Source organism: Motacilla alba, chromosome 10, assembly GCF_015832195.1.
Source record: "Motacilla alba alba isolate MOTALB_02 chromosome 10, Motacilla_alba_V1.0_pri, whole genome shotgun sequence".
NCBI classification, from domain to species: Eukaryota; Metazoa; Chordata; class Aves; order Passeriformes; family Motacillidae; genus Motacilla; species Motacilla alba.
Window position 1 is genome coordinate 2,381,435 of NC_052025.1, and position 17,969 is coordinate 2,399,403.

Here is a 17,969-nt window from a genome sequence, read left to right on the forward strand (position 1 = left end):
ACAAGAGGAAACTACCTCAAGCGGTGCCTGGTGAGGGTTAGTTTGGGTATTGGGGGAAAGTTCTTCATAGAAGAGTTTGTCAAAGATTGGAACAGGCTGCCCAGGGCAGTGGTGGAGTCACCATGCCAGGAAGTGTTCAGAAGATATGTGGATGTGGCACTTGGGGACACGGTTAAGTGGTGGCCTGGGCAGTGCTGGGTTAATGGTCGGACTTGATGAGCTTAGAGAGCCTTTCCACCCTTACGGATTTTGTGATTCTAACATAGGATATGTGGTAATCTGTTCATTTGTCTCCTCAGGAGCAGGGCAAATCTCAGGACTCTTATTTTCTCATTATTAGAACAGTGACTTCGCTAGGAGTAAGTAACGGGATGGCTGCAGAAGAAGAAAATTTTCTTGTGGCCAGTTGGAAGGACAGAAGCAGGATAAGAAATGCAACGTCACGAAAGCAGGGAGATAAAAGCAGTGGGATGAGAAGGCTTTAAGGGATGTGAAGCCTGTGGAGATGTGTGTCCATGCAGAAGAGAGCAGAGCTGGGAACAAAGGCTTTACTAATTGCACTTTAATAAAGGCAGAGCACTGACGCCTTGGAAGCTGTTAATGCACACAGTGAGGCAGAGCACACAAAGCCAGCTTGATCCTCTAAACTTAGGGGTGTAAGCTCATAAAATGAGTTGGTAGATGCTAAAAACATGAGCGAACACATCGTGTATGTCCTGGTTTCAAAATGTTTCTCCTTACCTGCAGCTTGGCTGCTCTCCCTTTTCTAGAGGGTGAGTGCTTTGTCCCAGTCTGTGGCAAAGCCAGTGAAGTTTTCTGCTGCTGAAGGCTCTACTTTTTACACAGTGTGAGGGTGGCGGCTGGTGAGCTCATATCTGTGTGTTTATAACATGTCAGATGAGAGCCCTGGAGGATTTTCTAGTCTTTGAAGTCATGTGGGAAGTAGCAGATCTTGTCTGGAAAGTGCTCTCCACATCAGGAGACTTACCAGACGTATTCACACAGGCACGTGGGGTGGATGTTGGAAAACCCAGTGGGAAGGCATGTGCCTTGTCCTAAAGCAATGATCTTGGAGCTGCTTTGAGGAATTGTGGTCCTGTGTCTGTAGAGAGCAGGGTGAGTTCACCCATCCCAACAGAAAATGGGGCTTTCTTGGATGTCTCTTCTTAAAAGATTTGAGAAGGAATTGCAGGGCTGAATTCCTGCTTTTCGGGGCGTTGCTTCATCCACCAGGCATTTTTAGTTTTATTTCTGGCACGTAGTGACTCCTTCAGGGATCAAAACTACACACAGACCTGGACCAGGCCTGCTTGCTTCAGTTTGAAGAAGGGGATGTTCACTGACTCTTTCAGTTTGGACAGACTTCTGAAATTGTGCCACAAACCAAGATTTTGAGAAAAGTTATTCCTGTCATAGAATGGTCTCCGGACTAACTCAAGGAGGTCAAAGAAGTTTTGAGTTCAAGGGAAGTGAGCTTTTCCTTTGGGGAACAAGGGAAAGGGGGAACAAGAATGGCTTTGGCTTCATCGCACCAACCTCTCGTTTGTGACGTCCTTTCCTACATCTGAAGGGCTCCCCTGAAAAATTGTAAGGCTGTGAGCAGTGTCTCTGTGCCACTCCTTTACACTGGATTGTGGATATCAACACAAACAGCAGCTGCCCTCCAGACCTGCCTGGAATTGTTCCAGTCCAGGCTGGACCAGTCTTGGAGCAGCCTCATCTAGTGGAAGATGTCCCTGCCCATGGCAGGGGGTGGAACAAGATGGGCTTTAAGGATCCTTCCAACCCAAACCATTCCATGATTTAACACCACCTGGAAGCTGGTTTCTAGCTGTAGTGCTGTGGGTTTATCAGTGGAGGAGAGGTGGTGACATAGATTTGGGTCTAAGTGTTTGGAAGCATGTAGGATACAGTGCTGTTGTTTTTGACTTAGCTAACTGTGCTGCAAGTAGTTGCCTTTCAAGCCTGTTTCTTTCATTAAATAACTGTTCCTGTGTCTCCAACTGTATTGTAGTGAAATCAATCCTGGAATTGGGCTGATTCACCATTAGGGAAATATCTTCATGCAGCTCTGTTCAAATGGAAGTAACTTTGAGGAGCAGTCTTGCTGAGTGGGTGGAAAGGTAGGAAGGAGTCATTATACAAAAGTTTGAATCATGGCAGGAAGTCATCCTGGTGTTCTGAGCAGCCCTTAAATATTAATGTGACTTGACAGTCTGGTCTTCATTCTTCTGCCACTTCCCTTCCAAAGCCGAGTGCTCTGCTGGTCCTCAAAGGCCATATTTAGTGCCATATTTACTACTTACACTTTTAGTAGGTGGTAATGATGGTGTGATCCATGTGCTGCTCCTCTGCTTGGCTGTGATAAAGAGCTTCTCAGAGGCGTGGTTCACTCACCTATTGCTGCTCTGAATTCCTGTTTGCAGGAGGCTTTCAGCTGAGAGAGGATGGTTAGTGTTTGCAGACTGCCAGGCGTGACCTTTCCATCCTTCTCCCCAGGGAGACCTGATCCAGATGGGGAGAGGGGGAAGGACGGAGGCGTAGGAGCTCATAACCGTTAACATCTTCCTTTGTGAGCCAGAAGATGTGTGGTGGGATTTGTGCTTAATTTGCCTGAGGATAATGGGGTTGCTTGTCCCATCTGAGATGTGCTGAGCAAGGTATAAACGCGGCAGGGTTTCTGCTCTTGCTGGAGATTTTTTTCTGTTTCCATTTCTGAGGTTGTAGGTAGTTCTCTGTCATAAATTATTCAGTCTTGATTGAAATAATGACTTTGGTCTCCAGGGGGAAAAAATTCTTCTCTGGCTTTGGCGGATTCAAGTGTGTTTTCCAGAGTGTTACTGGGTTTTTACTCAGAATTCCTGTGTCCTGCTCATCTTTCTTAGGGATCTGACCCTAGGAACACTCCAGCGTCATGGAATCATTTAGGTGGGAAAAGCCCTGTGAGGTCTCTGAGTCCAGCCATTCTCGCAGCCCTGCCAAGCCCATCATTAAGCCATGTCCCCAAGTGCCAGACCCATATGTTTTGTTACATGGAAGATGATAGCTTTAACTGGAAATAAAACATTTGGCTGGAATGTTCTGTGTCTACTTCTCTTGCCATAGCAGAGATAGACCAAATCGACAGATAGGCCAAAACTTCCCATGTTTCACTTTTATTTTTCCAAAATTGTATCAGAAAGACCTGTGTGAGTGAATCCACCTGCTACTAGAAGTCATTCTCACATTTGGTGTGAGTTCAGCAGTAAAACTCCATAGTTTCACTGATGGTTCTTTTTCATGTTGTTTGTTTTGAAGCCAGTCTCTCCTCCCAGGACAGCCTGGGGTGGAGTCCAGTCAGAGTGATTTTCTGATATCTGATAGAGCCTCATCACTGCTCCTGCTGACTGGTTTCACAGGGCAAACACAGCCCTGCTGTGTCTGTGCCAAGCGTGGCAGCTGAGAGTATGTGGGGATGTCTGTGATGAAAAACCAGTTCAGCCAGTTCACTGGTAACGGATGCTTCCTGCTTATCCATATTCAGTTCTGAGTATTAAATCTGGAATTAATTTGAGGGACAAGTAAAGCTTGGTAATGCTAAATAATTTCTTGTACATGAACATCTCCAGCTCTTTTGTCTAGGCCAGAGGTACAAATGGTGTTTCACACATTGTTTGGGAGCGTGTGGGGGCTTGCCACTGTGGTTTATGGCCAAACCGGTGGTGTGGCTGACACATGGAGGTTCCCAGGTGACCTGGTGGTTGTCAGACCTCCTGGATATGCTGCAGACACGCTGTGTGACATTTTCTGTAGGGATCCACAGCTGTCCCAAGTGACAAGGAGAATTCCAGTACCTAAAGGGGATGAATGTACAGGAAGGCTGAGGAGGGACTTTTACAAGATCAAGAAGTGATAGGACAAGGGGGCTTTAAGCTGAAAGGATGTGTTTAGAATGGATATTAGGGAGAAATTCTTCCCTGTGAGGGTGGGGAGGCCCTGGCATAGGTCGCCCGGAGCAGCTGTGGCTGCCCCATCCCAAGAAGAGTCCAAGGCCAGGTTGGACAGGGCTTGGAGCGCTCTGGACTAGTGGAAGGTGTCCCTGCCCATGACAGAGGATGAAATAAGAGAAACGAAATAAGATGGACTTTAAGGTCCCTTCCAACCAAAACGTTCTGTGATTCTGTAAGTACTCAAGAACTGGAATTTCCAACTGGTAGTTCCCTGCATTTTGTGCATCCAGCATGAGTGACCCCTACCTTCTATCCAGGTGCCTTAGGTTAAACAAAAAGTCTCCAGAAATAGAAGTGTTCCACAGCTGGAGGCCAGGGAAAGCATAGTCAGATTTCAGGAGGGCTCCTGCTTCTGTTCTGTGTGGATGGGTAATAATCCTTGTCTTTTGTTTATGGATAACTGGAAGTAAGTAGCTTAGCTTCATCCTCTAGTGGACCAGGGGATCATCATTGGATGGGTTAATGGTTGGACTCAATCATCTTGGAGGTCTTTTCCAACCTTAATGATTTCATGGCAAGATGAACAGAAGGAACTCTTGTATTGTTGCAGAAGTGAGCCAGCAGCCTGAGTAGAGTAACTTCTGATCCCTTGTTTACATGTTTGTGTTTTGTGTCCTTCCATGGGACTCTTGGTTGGGTGGTCTCATTGAGCACTTTGTGATTGCTTTGGAGGCATCAGAAGCAGGACACAAATTTTACTTGTTGGTAAAATCATACAGGAACTGTTCTATTCACATCCAGAAAATCTGAATGCAGCAGTGTTCCCGTACCTTTGCATCCTGGGATATGGGGGGCACTTCCAGGTGTGTTTATTCTAATTCTTGCTTGAGAACTGCACCCCAAGAGTGCCCAATACCATCTCCTGATGCAGCACCTGTGCAGACAAGACATCCTGCAACCTTTCCCTTTATCATGATTTCTTGGGAAGTGAGGGGAAGCTCAACCACCACGCTGGTACCTCTGGACTGTCCTTGTGGGGCAGGACCTCCTGGGTCCTTGCAGCTCCTGCTGGTCTTGTTCCTGAGCACAGAAGAACCATTTGGCCTGCAAGGGTTGAGAAGCATCTATGTTTTGTCCCCTTTAGAATGAGTTATCAACTTTAAAAAAAATATTTAATTGTGCTTTGTCTCTTCATTTTGGTCATCTGTGTAGGACAGCAGTTTGAATTAGCAAAGTGATTCTTATGGGTCCCTTCCAACTTAGGCTATTCAAGATAATCTAGATCAACTTGAAAAGAGGTAAAAGGAAGGAGAATTTTATTTAAGTGCTACAAAATTTTCTTCTTCTCTTGGCACCTTTCATTGGCCCCTTTGTATTTTTTGTCTGGTTTTCTGTAGTACTTGATAAATGTGTGAAGTGAGGAAAAACCAAACCTACGCTTCACAGGGGCCTTAAAGGTGGGATGTGGTTTCCTCACAGTGTCCACCTGATGTGCTGGTGTAGTTGGAATGGCTTTGGTTACTGCATGTGGTGTCAGTCCTGATAACTGCAGTGGAATCACAGAATTACAGACTGGTTTGGGTTGGAAGGGACCTTAAAGCTCAGTTGGATCCACCCACAGCCATGGGCAGGGACACTTTCCACCAGACAGGTTGCTCCAAGCCCCATCCAACCTGGCCTGAGACACTTCCAATGGGGCAAGTAGCAACAGTGGATGGACAGCACTTTCACTTCTTCATGGCATCAGGGCTTTTTATCAGAAGGTTGTTAAGAAAATGATAAAGTTTTCATATAGCTGTTAAATTCCTCGAGGCCAGGAAAGTTCTGGTCGTTGTCCCTTTCTCACCTGGTATTTTAAAATAATGATTTTTATTTCATGCATTTCTTCTTTTCCCCAGGTAAGGAACCAAAAGCAACCTGCCTTTATTGAATTCTCAAGAACACAGCCGACCCTTTGGTACATTATCAAGATGCATTAGGAAACTGGATCTGGTGCCAAAAGAACTCCATGAGTTTCCATGACTCTCTTGAACTCCAGCACAGATACTTTTGGATATAAATTTCTGTTCTAAGGAGGAGAGTGTGTACTCCAACTCCTTTCTGCCAGCTTGCTGGCAGAGGTATTTCACTAAGATCATGGACCATCCTAATAGGGATAAGGATGAAAGGCAGCGGACGACGAAAGGAATGCCGGGAAGGAGCGGGCACGGTTCTCGGCCAAGCTCGTCGGCGTCCTCCGGCGTTCTTATGGTGGGACCCAACTTCAGAGTGGGCAAGAAGATTGGGTGTGGGAACTTTGGAGAACTCAGACTAGGTAAGAAGCAAGCATTTTAGTGGCCTGCATTATGCAAATTAGCATTTCACCACTGGAATATGAATACATAAAAACTTATCCTGGCTCGAGAAATGCGTGCACTGTCTTGTTTCCCAAGCGTTGAGCTGCCTTATCCGAAGCTTCTGACTCAGAAGATGTAACTCTTAGCAGGATTTTGATTTGCATAAAGTCAGGGGGAATGCACTGGAGAGGCCAAAGATGCAAATTTTGTTCAAATTGTTCAAATTTTGAACAATCCCAACAAATGATGACTGTTCACTGCACTGAATGTCTTGCCTAAGGTGAAAAAAATCTTAACTGTGAATTGCTAAATCTTGCTCTCAGGTTTTTTTTTGTAAGCTAGAACACCCATTTAAAGGGATGGGTGAGACTCTTTGCCAGCCCTCAGACTCAATTCCATGTCCTTCTCTAACCTCACTGCCCTAATTTCAGCCCCATCACTCTCTCCCTGCTCTGTCTGTGAGCTGGGCTTGCTGGCGAGGAGCAGGATGTGCCGAGTGGCCATCTGGCTCCCTCAGCCAGCCCAACATTTGTTCATGGTCTGTTGGTTTCCTGACCACGTCTTGCAGCTGGTTGCCCAAAACAGATGGTTCCACTGATGCATTGTTTGTTTAGGACTGCTTAAGAGGCCAATGCAGAGCAGTGCATTGGGCTCTTAAGTCATCCTAAAAAAACAATGGTTGTGTTTTAAATGAGATGGGGGAAGCAGCTGGTGTTGCTTCACATAACTCAAGGGTCATAACACTACTGATAGTGTCTTTGTAGATTCCTGCTCAGAATCTGTCATCCTAAATGAATCTGTGTGATTTCCCACTCTGAGGTTGGGTTATTGCATCAATACATGTGCTGCTGTTCCGTGGTGTGAAGATCAGCCAGCTCACTTCTGGTGTGTCTCAGTAAATAGATATTTTGGTTTCAGCATTGCATCAGAGAAGTTTTATTGATTCATCCGAGCAGAGATAACTCTCCTAAGGTGGAGAGAAACCAAGGGCAAGGGTGGAAACTCCCACCTTCCTGCACATGAGTATAATTGGCAGATAAATTTGGATCCTTACAGTGACATCACATGAATTGCTCTGTTGGATTCTCAAAGCCCCCCCCAGCAAACGTCACGATCTCAGGATCCCCAGGGAGGGAGATGGTGAACTGCTTTGTAATCCAAGCTCTGCTCTGAGGTTTAGCAGCTGTAGTAGATCCCTCTGGATATATGGCTCTCGAGTTTATTCAGCTGGTGTCCAAATCACAGAATCACAGACTGGTTTGGGTTAAAAGGCACTTTAAAGCTCATCCCATTGCACCTCTGCCATGGGCAGGTGCACCTCCCACTAGCCCAGGGTGCTCCAAGCCCCATCCAGCCTAGCATTGGACACTTCCAGGGATGGGGCAGCCACAGCTGCCCTGGGCACCCTGTGCCAGGGCCTCCCCACCCTCACAGGGAGGAATTTCTTCCCAATATCCCATCTAACCCTGCCCTCTGGCAGCGGGATGACATTGCCCCTGCCTGTCCTGTTCCTCCAGGCCCTTGTCCCCAGTTCCTCTCCAGCTCTCCTGGTGCCCCTTTAGGCACTGGAGGGGGCCCCAAAATCTCCCTGGAGCCTTCTCTTCTCCAGGTGAGCACCCCCAGCTCTCCCAGCCTGGCTCCAGAGCAGAGGGGCTCCACCCTCAGAGCATCTCCATGGCCTCCTCTGGGCTCTCTCCAGCAGCTCCACATCCTGCTGCTGTTGGACCCTGGGCTGGAGGCAGCTCTGCAGGTGGGGTCTCACCTGAGTGGGGCAGAGGGACAGAATCCCCCCCTGCCCTGCTGCCCAAGCTGCAGGGAGACAGATCCTGTTTCCAGGATTCTTTTTTACATTTCTCAAAATTTTGGTGATATTGGGTTTGTGACTCATGTAAAGTTTCATGGCATGGACTTTACAGAAGAGATTTCACTTCTGAAAAAGTGAGTTTACAGAGAAATTCAGTTTTAAATTGCAACACCTGCTAATTGAGTTTTGTTCTTTTTTTTTTAATAATGTGTTGTTAATGCCAGTTTACTAAAAATTTAGACAATGAGCCACACGTACTGATAACAACAATTTGTTGTAAGGTTCTTAGAGAAGCTGTATTACTAATTTTTTTTAATTTCTCTTGCATTTTGCCAGTCACTATCACTTTAAGAGTTCCTGTTTGCTCAAACAGCAGCTATTTCTCTTGCACAGCCCATGGTAATTATCGCTGGGGGGAAGGAGAAGCAGCAGCTGAAATCCGAGCACACAAGTCTCTGATAACGGTTTTGTCCTGTGAAGATGAATGATGTGCCCTCTGCTTTTTGCCTATTTTTTACATGGCTTCAGAGCAGTTAAGCACCAATATCACAGGCAGAACAAAGTCACGCACTGAGAAGCAAAGGGAAAATAGGCTTTTCCAATTCCCTGAAGAATTTCTCTCTTTTGAGGTGTTGTGTTTCAGTTTAAGCTGCTCTTGTTTGATTCTTCAGGGAGGAGATGGCTCTCAGCTAATGAAGCTGTTTGCTGTATATATCCAGCTCACTGCTCAGGGTTGATCTTTCTCCCCGAAAATACAGATCACCCAAGGACATGACTTTTTTGGAACATGTGGGAGCAGCACAGTTGGATTCCAGCCCTCAAGGAGCTGAGATGGGGAGCTGAACACGAAACTTAGCATTTGATGGGACAGGGGAAATGGCCACAAGTTGTACCAGGGGAGGGTAAGGCTGAATATTAGGGAAAAATTTCCTCACTGAAAGGGTGGATGAGCATTGAAGCAGGCTCCTCAGGGAAGAGTTGAAGTCACCACCCCTGGAAGTGTTCAGAAAAGGAGATGTACCACTGCATGACGTGGTTTAGTGGGAATGGTGGGACTTGTTCGAATGTTGGCCTTGATGATCTTGGACGTCTTCTACAAAATTAACGATTGTGTGATCTGCCCAGAGTAATACAGTGAAAGGGGGTAAAGCACTGGCTGTTTCTTGAGCAGAGGGTCTTCAAGAGCTTTGGTTTCCAAAGTGGCTCAGTGTACTGGCAGGAATGTCATGCCAGTCCCCATGTCAGACCCTGCATGGATTTGGGGGGTCACGGGGATTTGACCCATTGTATGGAGTGCTGTGATCAGCCACAGCATCCAAGATTTGGGTAAATCCCCAAAATCTCTCTCCTGGCTTGCTCCAGACAGAGATCTCCCCCTTGGTTTTGCTGTCACTCTGTCCGAGCTGCAGTGGTTTACTCTCCCTCCTCCCAGGCAGGACGGGTTGCACGGAGGAGCAGAGGCTCACCGGAGACAGGGACCTGCCCACTGAAACAAGCCCTGAGCAGGAGCTGCACCTTCACTTAGCACAGCCAGAGATGTGCAGCACAGTGAGGGGGTGTAACTGTGCTGGCAAAAGCCTTTCAAGTTCAGGCAGTGCTTTTGATGGAGCAGCAAGTCCGTGGCTCAGTTTTGGGTAGTTCCACTGACAGTTATGTCATACTCCAAAGGAGAAGGGGTGCATTACGTCACCGGCATTCACGTGGGAAACTTCCCCAGGAGGATTTCTCAAGGCCTTGGCAGTGAGATGTGGTGAATGTACAGATGGATTGGAGACAGCAGAGAAGCCCAAAAAGATCCATCTGTGATCCAAGTGATGCATCTGCACAGGGACCAGATCACTGGGTACTTGGGACATGCCTGATTTGCTGTCCCTTCTACAGCAGGTCTGAAACTAACAGCTCCTGGTGTAGGTGCTTCCCAGGACCTGCTCCTGCCCTGCTCTCCACATCTAACATTATTCCAGTCAAATAATGATTTGTTATTTTGGAATTACAGCCCCAGTATCAGATGCTATTATCATGTTTAAGTATTCATTTTACTGGTTTACTTGTTTTGAAGCAGAGTTCCTGGCTTCAAACTTCAGCCTGGGAGGCAGCTGGGTGATTCTCACTTTTGGGAGCACCTTCCTAGTTCCAGTGGAACTGCTCTGACCTGGCAACCTGCAAAGAAGCAGCTGGTTTGGAGCCTGCTGCTCTTCCAACATTTTTTCCAGTTTCAAGCAGGGTGAAAAACTGTGTTAACTGCCATTTTTAAATGGTACCTGAAATAATTTTTAAATGATACCCTGTTTTGAAAATGCCAGATAATGTTTCAATTAGAGCAAAAAGATCTAGGCTCCAGTCTACAGCTCTGGGACCCCCAACAGCAGAAGGATGTGGAGCTGCTGGAGAGAGTCCAGAGGAGGCCATGGAGATGCTTTGAGGGCTGGAGCCCCTCTGGGAGAGCTGGGGGTGCTCACCTGAAGAAGAGAAGGCTCCACGGAGATTTTGGGGCCCCTTCCAGTGTCTGAAGGGGCTCCAGGAGAGCTGGAGGGGGACTGGGGACAAGGACCTGGCGTGCCACAACAAGGGGGAATGGCTTCCCACTGCCAGAATGGGATATTGGGAAGAAATTCCTCCCTGTGAGGTGGTGAGGCCCTGGCCCAGATTGCTCAGAGCAGCTGTGGCTGCCCTGGATCCCTGGAAGTGTCCAAGGCCAGGCTGGACGGGGCTTGGAGCACCCTGGGCTAGTGGGAGGTGTCCCTGCCCATGGCAGGGGGTGGAGTGAGATGAGCTTTTAGGGTCCTTCCAACTCAGACCATTCTGGGATTTCCATCCGAGGAGGGGAAGAGGCACTTTCAGGGAGCAAAATAAAGCTGGATCTGCCAGTGGGGCTTATTTGCTGGTAGCTAATGCAGAGCAGATAATCCAAGTGTATTTAGATTTCCTTCCCTTAATGTCCTCACATCTTCTCCCCCCAGCTGCTGGCTGGAGCCCTGGTCTGTCTCAGAGGGTGGAGGGGTTTATCTGCCACCTGCTTTTCCATGGATTTGGCCTGTGAGCTCTTTCAGTGCTTCCTGGTGTCACTGGGTTCCTGATGAAACTGCAGAATCTCCTTTCTACCCTTAGTTTCCAGTCTGGGCATAATATTATGTCTTTTTCTAAAAGATGGAAGAAAATATGTGGAACCCCCCCCCCCCCCCCCCCCCCCCCGCGTGTGTGTCAGGGGTTAATGCTGGGGCTCAGCTTTCAGCTCTGCTGACAGAAAACACCTCCTCTGAGGATATTTAACCTCACATTTAAATCCCTGTCCTGTGCATCACCAGGTACCTAAACAGGTTGGAGCTATGATGTCTTCCATTACTGAGGGATGTTAGAAAAATCTGCTTGGTGCAGACTGGGCCTGGGAACACCCAGTCACAGATGTAGAGGCCAGAAGTACCCTGTGTGATACAGCAGGGAAAGCAGCAAAAGAAGTTAAATGCAGAAAACATGAAGCTGTTATAAAGTAAACTCGATTTCCCCTGATATTTCAGGATTTAAAGATGACTGTGTGTCTTCTCCCACGTTCATAATGTCTTTAATTTTATTGAGTCTCCCTGTGCTGTTGTATCCTGTGCTGAGGAGGACATGGAAGGTTTTTTAATGCTGTCGTGTGGATATGGAAGAGCTGCTCCAGCTCCTGCCTGCTCTGAATGATGTCACTGCGTGTCCTGGGCTTTCTCAAGAGCTGGGCTGTCCAAGCATCAATATCCTTTACAGGAATTAGAAAATAAATGAGTAAGAGAGCTGAGCAAAGCTGATGCTACAAATAAGCCCTGATAACTTCCATCCTGGATTACTCCTGAATTTTGGAGTTGCTCAGTAAAAGCATGACTTGTGCTGTGACACTGATGACAGAGGTCATCGTTTCCCTAAATAAACCCACAGGGAGCTTTTGTGTTGGGGGCTTCCTTCCTCCAAGGGGACAGAGGATGTCCAGGGACTGCCCAAGCATCCTCCCCCCCGGTATCTCTTCCAGGAGAGTTTGCTGTCAGGCACGAGCCAGGTGGAGGTGGAGGGGAGCGATTGCTCAAATTCCCTGGCAGGGGAAGCAGAGGGCGTTGAGTGATGCGAGAAGTGGCAGTGTCAGAACACAGGGAGAGATGCTCCGTGACACAGAGCTGTGCATCGCTGCCTCAGATCACTGAGGAGCCCAGGGCTAGCTTCAAACACCAGACAGGCTCCTGGAGGAAAATTCCCCTCCAGCTGTAGCACACATGGAGCCAGGCTCTGGCTCAGTGCTCCTGGATTTGAGCTCAGCTGGTTGTGCTCATCTCACGCTCCTGCCCTTCCCAGGGCATGATCAACCTAGTGCAACTCCCTGCACATCCCAGGATGAAATTGTTCAGTGTCCAGCAGATCCAAGACATTTCCAGAAGCAATGACATTCTGACTCTTCATTTTTTGTTCCCCAGACTTCTTTGACATCATGGATAATGAAGCCTAGTGTGTCTGGGATGCCTCCTTTAACACGTGCATGGAGCAAAAGTGTTGCCATAAAATACTATTACCTTGTGCTGAGTGGAGGGTGTTATTTGCCTGCCCTGCTAAACTGCTACAAACCGTTCATCATTTTGACTGTTTCCAGGCTTATGCTTTGTTAAAGGCAGGAACTTCAGGGGGAGTTGGGAAAACAGCCTTTTGGCATCAGTGTCATTATTTCTTATTGTGCCTCAAGCTGCAAGTGTTGAATGTGGAACTAAAAGATTTTTTTCTTCTCCCTTTGCAGGTAAAAATCTCTACACCAATGAATATGTAGCGATCAAACTGGTAAGTAGTAGCTTCAGGTGTTTTTAAGTGACCTGTTCTTCATCTTAAAAATTCAGACCAAAAGCAAGTTTTTCAGTTTGGGCTCAGTGCTGCTCCCACCCTCAGCTGGGAATGATTTTTTAAAACTAAAATAAGTTCTTAAAAGCAGGGAAAAAAACCATCCTTCCACCTGCTGAGGTTTTTGGTACCTAAAGGATCTGTAGCTGTCTTAGAGCAGTGAGAGCCTTGTTCCTCTGCCCAAGTCCCAGTCAAGGGCACTGGCAGTGCCACTGCTCCATGGCTCAAACCTTTCCATTCAGGACTCCATGAATTCTCCAGGTGTCAGAATGTTTGTTTAGGAGCACGGCACTGTGCAGCCTGATGGTCCATGTTTTTGGAGTCAAGAGGCAGGAAAGAGGGTGTTCCTTTGGTTGAAATTCCCTGTGGTACTGAGAGACTGCAGATGCAAGAGGCAAATCAAGATCCAGTTTGGTGAAGGTCAGTCCTTCCTCTGGCTGCCTTGGCGTGCAGAGAAGATACAGTGTCATCATCTGTGGAATCTGGGGGATGGGGAACTCCCTAACTTGTAGCTCTCCCGCATTTATAAACTCCCAGCCCAGTAGTTCGTGTTTAGGCCTTAACTTTTTCTATCTGTACACTCAGACTTTCATTAGTCCCTTGTGGTTTTGGATGCCATGTCTTCACCTGGTGTGCTGAGTTCTCATGTGAACACTCTGTAAACACAAGGCAAGCCCTAAAATCTGAAGTTAAAGCTGTGGTGCTATATTGACACCGCAGTTTGCCCAGGTGGTGGGATCTGGCAAAATGACAGGAACCACTTTGGTGGCAGAAAAATCAGGATGGATTTGGTGTATTAATTGTGATCAGGTTTGAGTGCCTCAGATTCCATATCTCTGGCATTCCCCTTATGATGTCTAGTAGATGACAAATAATAGAGCTTTGCAGGAGGGACTTGTTTTCACACCTGTGGCAAATGTCAGAAGAAGTTCCCTAAAGTAAATAAATAAATGCCTGTGGAGGAATTCAGGAACATAATATCCCACACGGATTTGGGTATCCTGGAAGGGATCTTAAAGTTCATCTCATTCCACCCCCTGCCATGGTGGAACACCAAGAACACCTCCCACTATCCCAGGGTGCTCCAAGCCCTGTCCAACCTGGCCTTGGACTCTTCCAGGGATCCAGGGGCAGCCACAGCTGCTCTGGGCACTCTGTGCCAGGGCCTCCCCACCCTCACTGCAAAGAATTCCTTCCCAATATCCCATCTAACCCTGACCTCTGGCAGTGGGAAGCCATTCCCCCTTGTCCTGTCCCTCCATCCCTTGTCCCCAGTCCCTCTCCAGCTCTCCTGGGGCCCCTTCAGGCCCTGGCAGGGGCTCTGAGCTCTGCCTGGGTCCTTCTCTTCCCCTGGTGAGCACCCCCAGCTCTCCCAGCCTGGCTCCATAGGAGATGCCCCTGATATGGATGCCCATCAGAAAGAAGAATTGTTGCTTTTAGGCCATTAAAAACGTGCTGTGTACACAGACAAGGTGTTTTATTGAGGCAATAATGCTTCTCATTTGCTTCCACAGATAATCCCACAAAGTTGTTGCATTGGAAACCATAAGTTAAAACACAGCTGTACTAGTCCAAAGGGTGCTTTTTTCTCTCAGAAAAGTGGCTGCAGAGACACCTCTCAGCAACCTGAAGCTTTTCCATATGGCAGGACTCAATGGCATTGCCTCATGGCTGCCTCAATCTGACCTGTTTTTCTGGTCATTCTGTCTTCATTTTTCTTACTATTTTCCCCCCCAAATAACTGAGTGTTAAAGCAGTTACTCTGCACCACTCTCCAGTTTCATTTGCCCTGTTGTGATCCAGGCTTAAAAATCTCAGGTCCTTCTCGTGTGAGGGGCTGGAATTGCCATCTGATGGCCATCCAGGTGTCCATATACATGCTCTGTTTTGGAGAACTTTAAGGAGGGAGCAGTAGGAAAAAGGGGAGTTTCTTGATCTCTTAATCTTAGACAAAATTCCACAGGAATAAAAATTAACTCAGCCTCCTGAGCAGCAAATACACTTCTCTTACATGTGGACTTAACTGCTATTTTCTTTATCCTTCAAATAATTTATGGATTAGTGGTGGAGTAGCTGTAAAATGTACTTATAGGCAACATTTTCTTTTATCTTCATTGCTGGACTGAGTCAAAGCACTGCTGCAAGTCCTTCAAGCTGTGAGATCCTCTTCCACCACTGCAGCCCTGCTGTCTCAGCTATTCCTGTCTCCTATCATGACAGTAGAGCTGGAAAATGAGGGAATTGTTTGATGGATACCAAGAGCCCATCAGAAAGTGCTGTGAAATTCCATGCTAATGCCTCCTGGTTTCTTTTTTGGGGCTGAGGCTGCACTTTGGAAAGCTGCTGGCAATGGAGATTGGTCCTTGTGTTGATTGGTGTGGTGTCACCGTGTAGCTTCTGGTCCTGCTCTTCAGCTGACTTACCTGGTCAGGGGCATCTGGTTTATTCTTCTGAGGATTTTCAAAGCTGCACTGCCCACATGAGGAATGTCTTCCCTGGGAGAAGCCAGCCTGGTGCCCCCCAGCTGCAGTCAGAGCACAAGTACCAGGCCATCCCCTGGCAGCAATGATGACGCCATTGGTTCGAGCTGTGGATTTTCTCTGTTAGGCAGTAGCAATTCAGTTATTTTTACTACAAACACAAAATCTGCCATCATCCCTAAGCCCCTGGCCTACAGGACAGCCATCTGTGCTGGTATGATCTTCTCAGAAGCTGCCATGACTCTGGCAAGTGTCCAGAGCTCTGGCTCCAGCAGCTCCTGGTGCAGAAGCGGCTCAGGGCTGCCTCCCCTGATTTTGTCACGAGCAGCATCATGTCCTGCTGCATCAATCCTTCCCCTTTACATGTTTGGATAAATAAATGACTCCCTGAACATGCTGAGTCCCTGTTGCCCTGAATCCCTGTGCTGTGCAGGTGTCTCTAGATCCTCCCTCAAGCCACCATCAATTATCTTAATTTTTATACAACAAACTTGTTTGTGTGTTGCTTTGTATTTGCCTTCGGTGCAGGTTCAGTTTTTCCTCCAGAATATTTTTTCACATTTTTTGCTGAGTATTTGGTCATTTTTGTCTTCTGGAGCTATAAAACATCAGGACTTTGGTGACCTTGGAGCCTTTTCCTACCTCAATGATTCTGTGATTAAGCTGAGAAGTAATCAGGAGCATTTGTTCCCCTTGCTGGGAAATGGATGGGATGACCTGAGCTGGTGAGGAACAGCTTGGCTACAAGTCAAATTGCCTGAATTCCTGTACAGAATTCCTTCTCCACACTTAGAAAGAAAGCCTTGACTGTGGAGTTCACACCCAGTGTGGACATCAGTCTTACAGTGCAGACTAGAGGTCAACAAAAATTGAGGCCAGTATTAACTCCTATCTCCAGGCTGCCTGGGCAGTTGGTAAACCCACATCCATGCCTATCCCAAGTGCACAGTTTTATTGCAAATGTAATTACTCCAGTCTCTTAATCCTCTCCATATTAAGTTCATATTTTTAGAACCTCTGTAATCTTGCACGTTAATGCCTTGATGGATTGTAGGCATTAAGTCTTGTATGTAAAACGCAGATGAGTAACAGTTAATGAATGGAATGGTTTGGGTGCAGACTTAGCCTTTTATTTTTTTGTATTTTGTGGATAAAAATAGAATATTATTGAGTGTTTCAAGATGTTTGACTGACAGCTGCCACAAGGAGGGGGAGACTTCTTCCTTTCCCCAGCTGTCTGGCTGCACTGTGGTGCTTGCTGTGAGCGACTGGGGTCTGATCTAAGACACACTGGTATGACTCAACATTTTTCAGAAATACAGGCTGGAGACCAGCAGAAGCACTGTGGGCAATCACAGCACCCACAGAGTGAACTGGGGCTTGAGTTTTTGCAGCCTTGACTTCCCTCTGCCAGTGTCCGGGGTTGTTCTTCAAGGACCAGGAGCTCTATGGAATGATCCTTGAATTTCACTGCAATGAATGAGCTTTGTATTTAAATGAGGACATTATTTCTCCTCCAGAGAGCAAATCTTACTGCTTTTTGTTCTTTTCTTATTTAAATGACATTTAATGGTGAAGTCTCTTGTTAGAATTTCAATTTGGGGTGTTTTAATTATGCACAAATCTTCAAGTATAGGACAGAACTTCTTTTAGTCAAACTGATTTTAACCAATTAATTTATTTCTGTTCTAGGAACCAATTAAATCCCGGGCACCACAGCTTCATTTAGAATACAGATTTTATAAACAACTTGGAAGTGCAGGTGAGTAAACCTACCTTAAGCTTATCAAAAGTTTTATTAAATTTCTCTAATAAAGGGATTTTTTTATTAAATCAACCACCACTATAGTATTTGTTGTGTAACTCTGACTTGAACTTATGGATCTGGCCAATTTCTTTTAGCCTCACACAAGTTTTGGAAGCAATTTGGTGAAAATTGGATCATAATGATGATATTGGGTAATTGTGTGGACCTAAAACCTTGAGTTTGTGAGGATTTGCTGATATGGAAATACTCCTGTAAGTGTGTTTGTAAAACATAGGAATTGTCAATGGATGGAAAATAATTTGTGTATAGAACAACACTCCTTAAGTAGGTGATCTAAAGTCTAAACTTAGGAAATTGTTTTCACTTTTACTTGTTAAATCATAAGAGTGTCCACAAGCCCCTTGGCTCCTCTGTGCAATCATGGTCTACAGCAAGCAGGAGAAAAATAGAGCAGGATCAGCCAAAGGTGGAATTTTTTATACATTTTTTTCTGGCAGTCTCTGATTTCCCTGATACAAAGCTTGAGTCTAATAATGTTTGGATTTTTCTTCCTTGAATTTATGGTTGTTTTTTTAAGCCTGAAAAGCCTTTTAGCATGTGCTGTTTCCCATGCCAAGGATTTCCACAGCCTCATGCAGGATGTTCCGCTGCTCAAGGAAGTCTCTGAGAAGCAACAACCTTCTCTGCTCCTTCTGTGCCTTGATCGTGTATTGACTTTGGGTTTTAACAAGTTTCTTATATTACTGTAGTTTTTTTATACTCCTGATTTTATTTTTCCTGTTTTCCCTGAATGGACCCAGCTTC

At 46.4% G+C, this 17,969-nt stretch overlaps 1 protein-coding gene across 3 annotated transcripts in view; it reads left to right on the top strand.

The window, feature by feature from the left end:
- CSNK1G1 (casein kinase 1 gamma 1) overlaps positions 1–17,969 on the top strand; it is a 102,064-nt gene that overhangs the window by 37,396 nt on the left and 46,699 nt on the right. For all 3 annotated transcript variants that reach the window (XM_038146780.1, XM_038146782.1, XM_038146781.1), the window contains exons 3-5: positions 5,828–6,243; positions 12,820–12,860; positions 17,090–17,159. In XM_038146780.1, coding sequence (XP_038002708.1) covers positions 6,066–6,243; positions 12,820–12,860; positions 17,090–17,159 — 289 coding nt within the window. In that variant the 5' untranslated portion in view covers positions 5,828–6,065. The remainder of the gene's footprint in view (positions 1–5,827; positions 6,244–12,819; positions 12,861–17,089; positions 17,160–17,969) is intronic.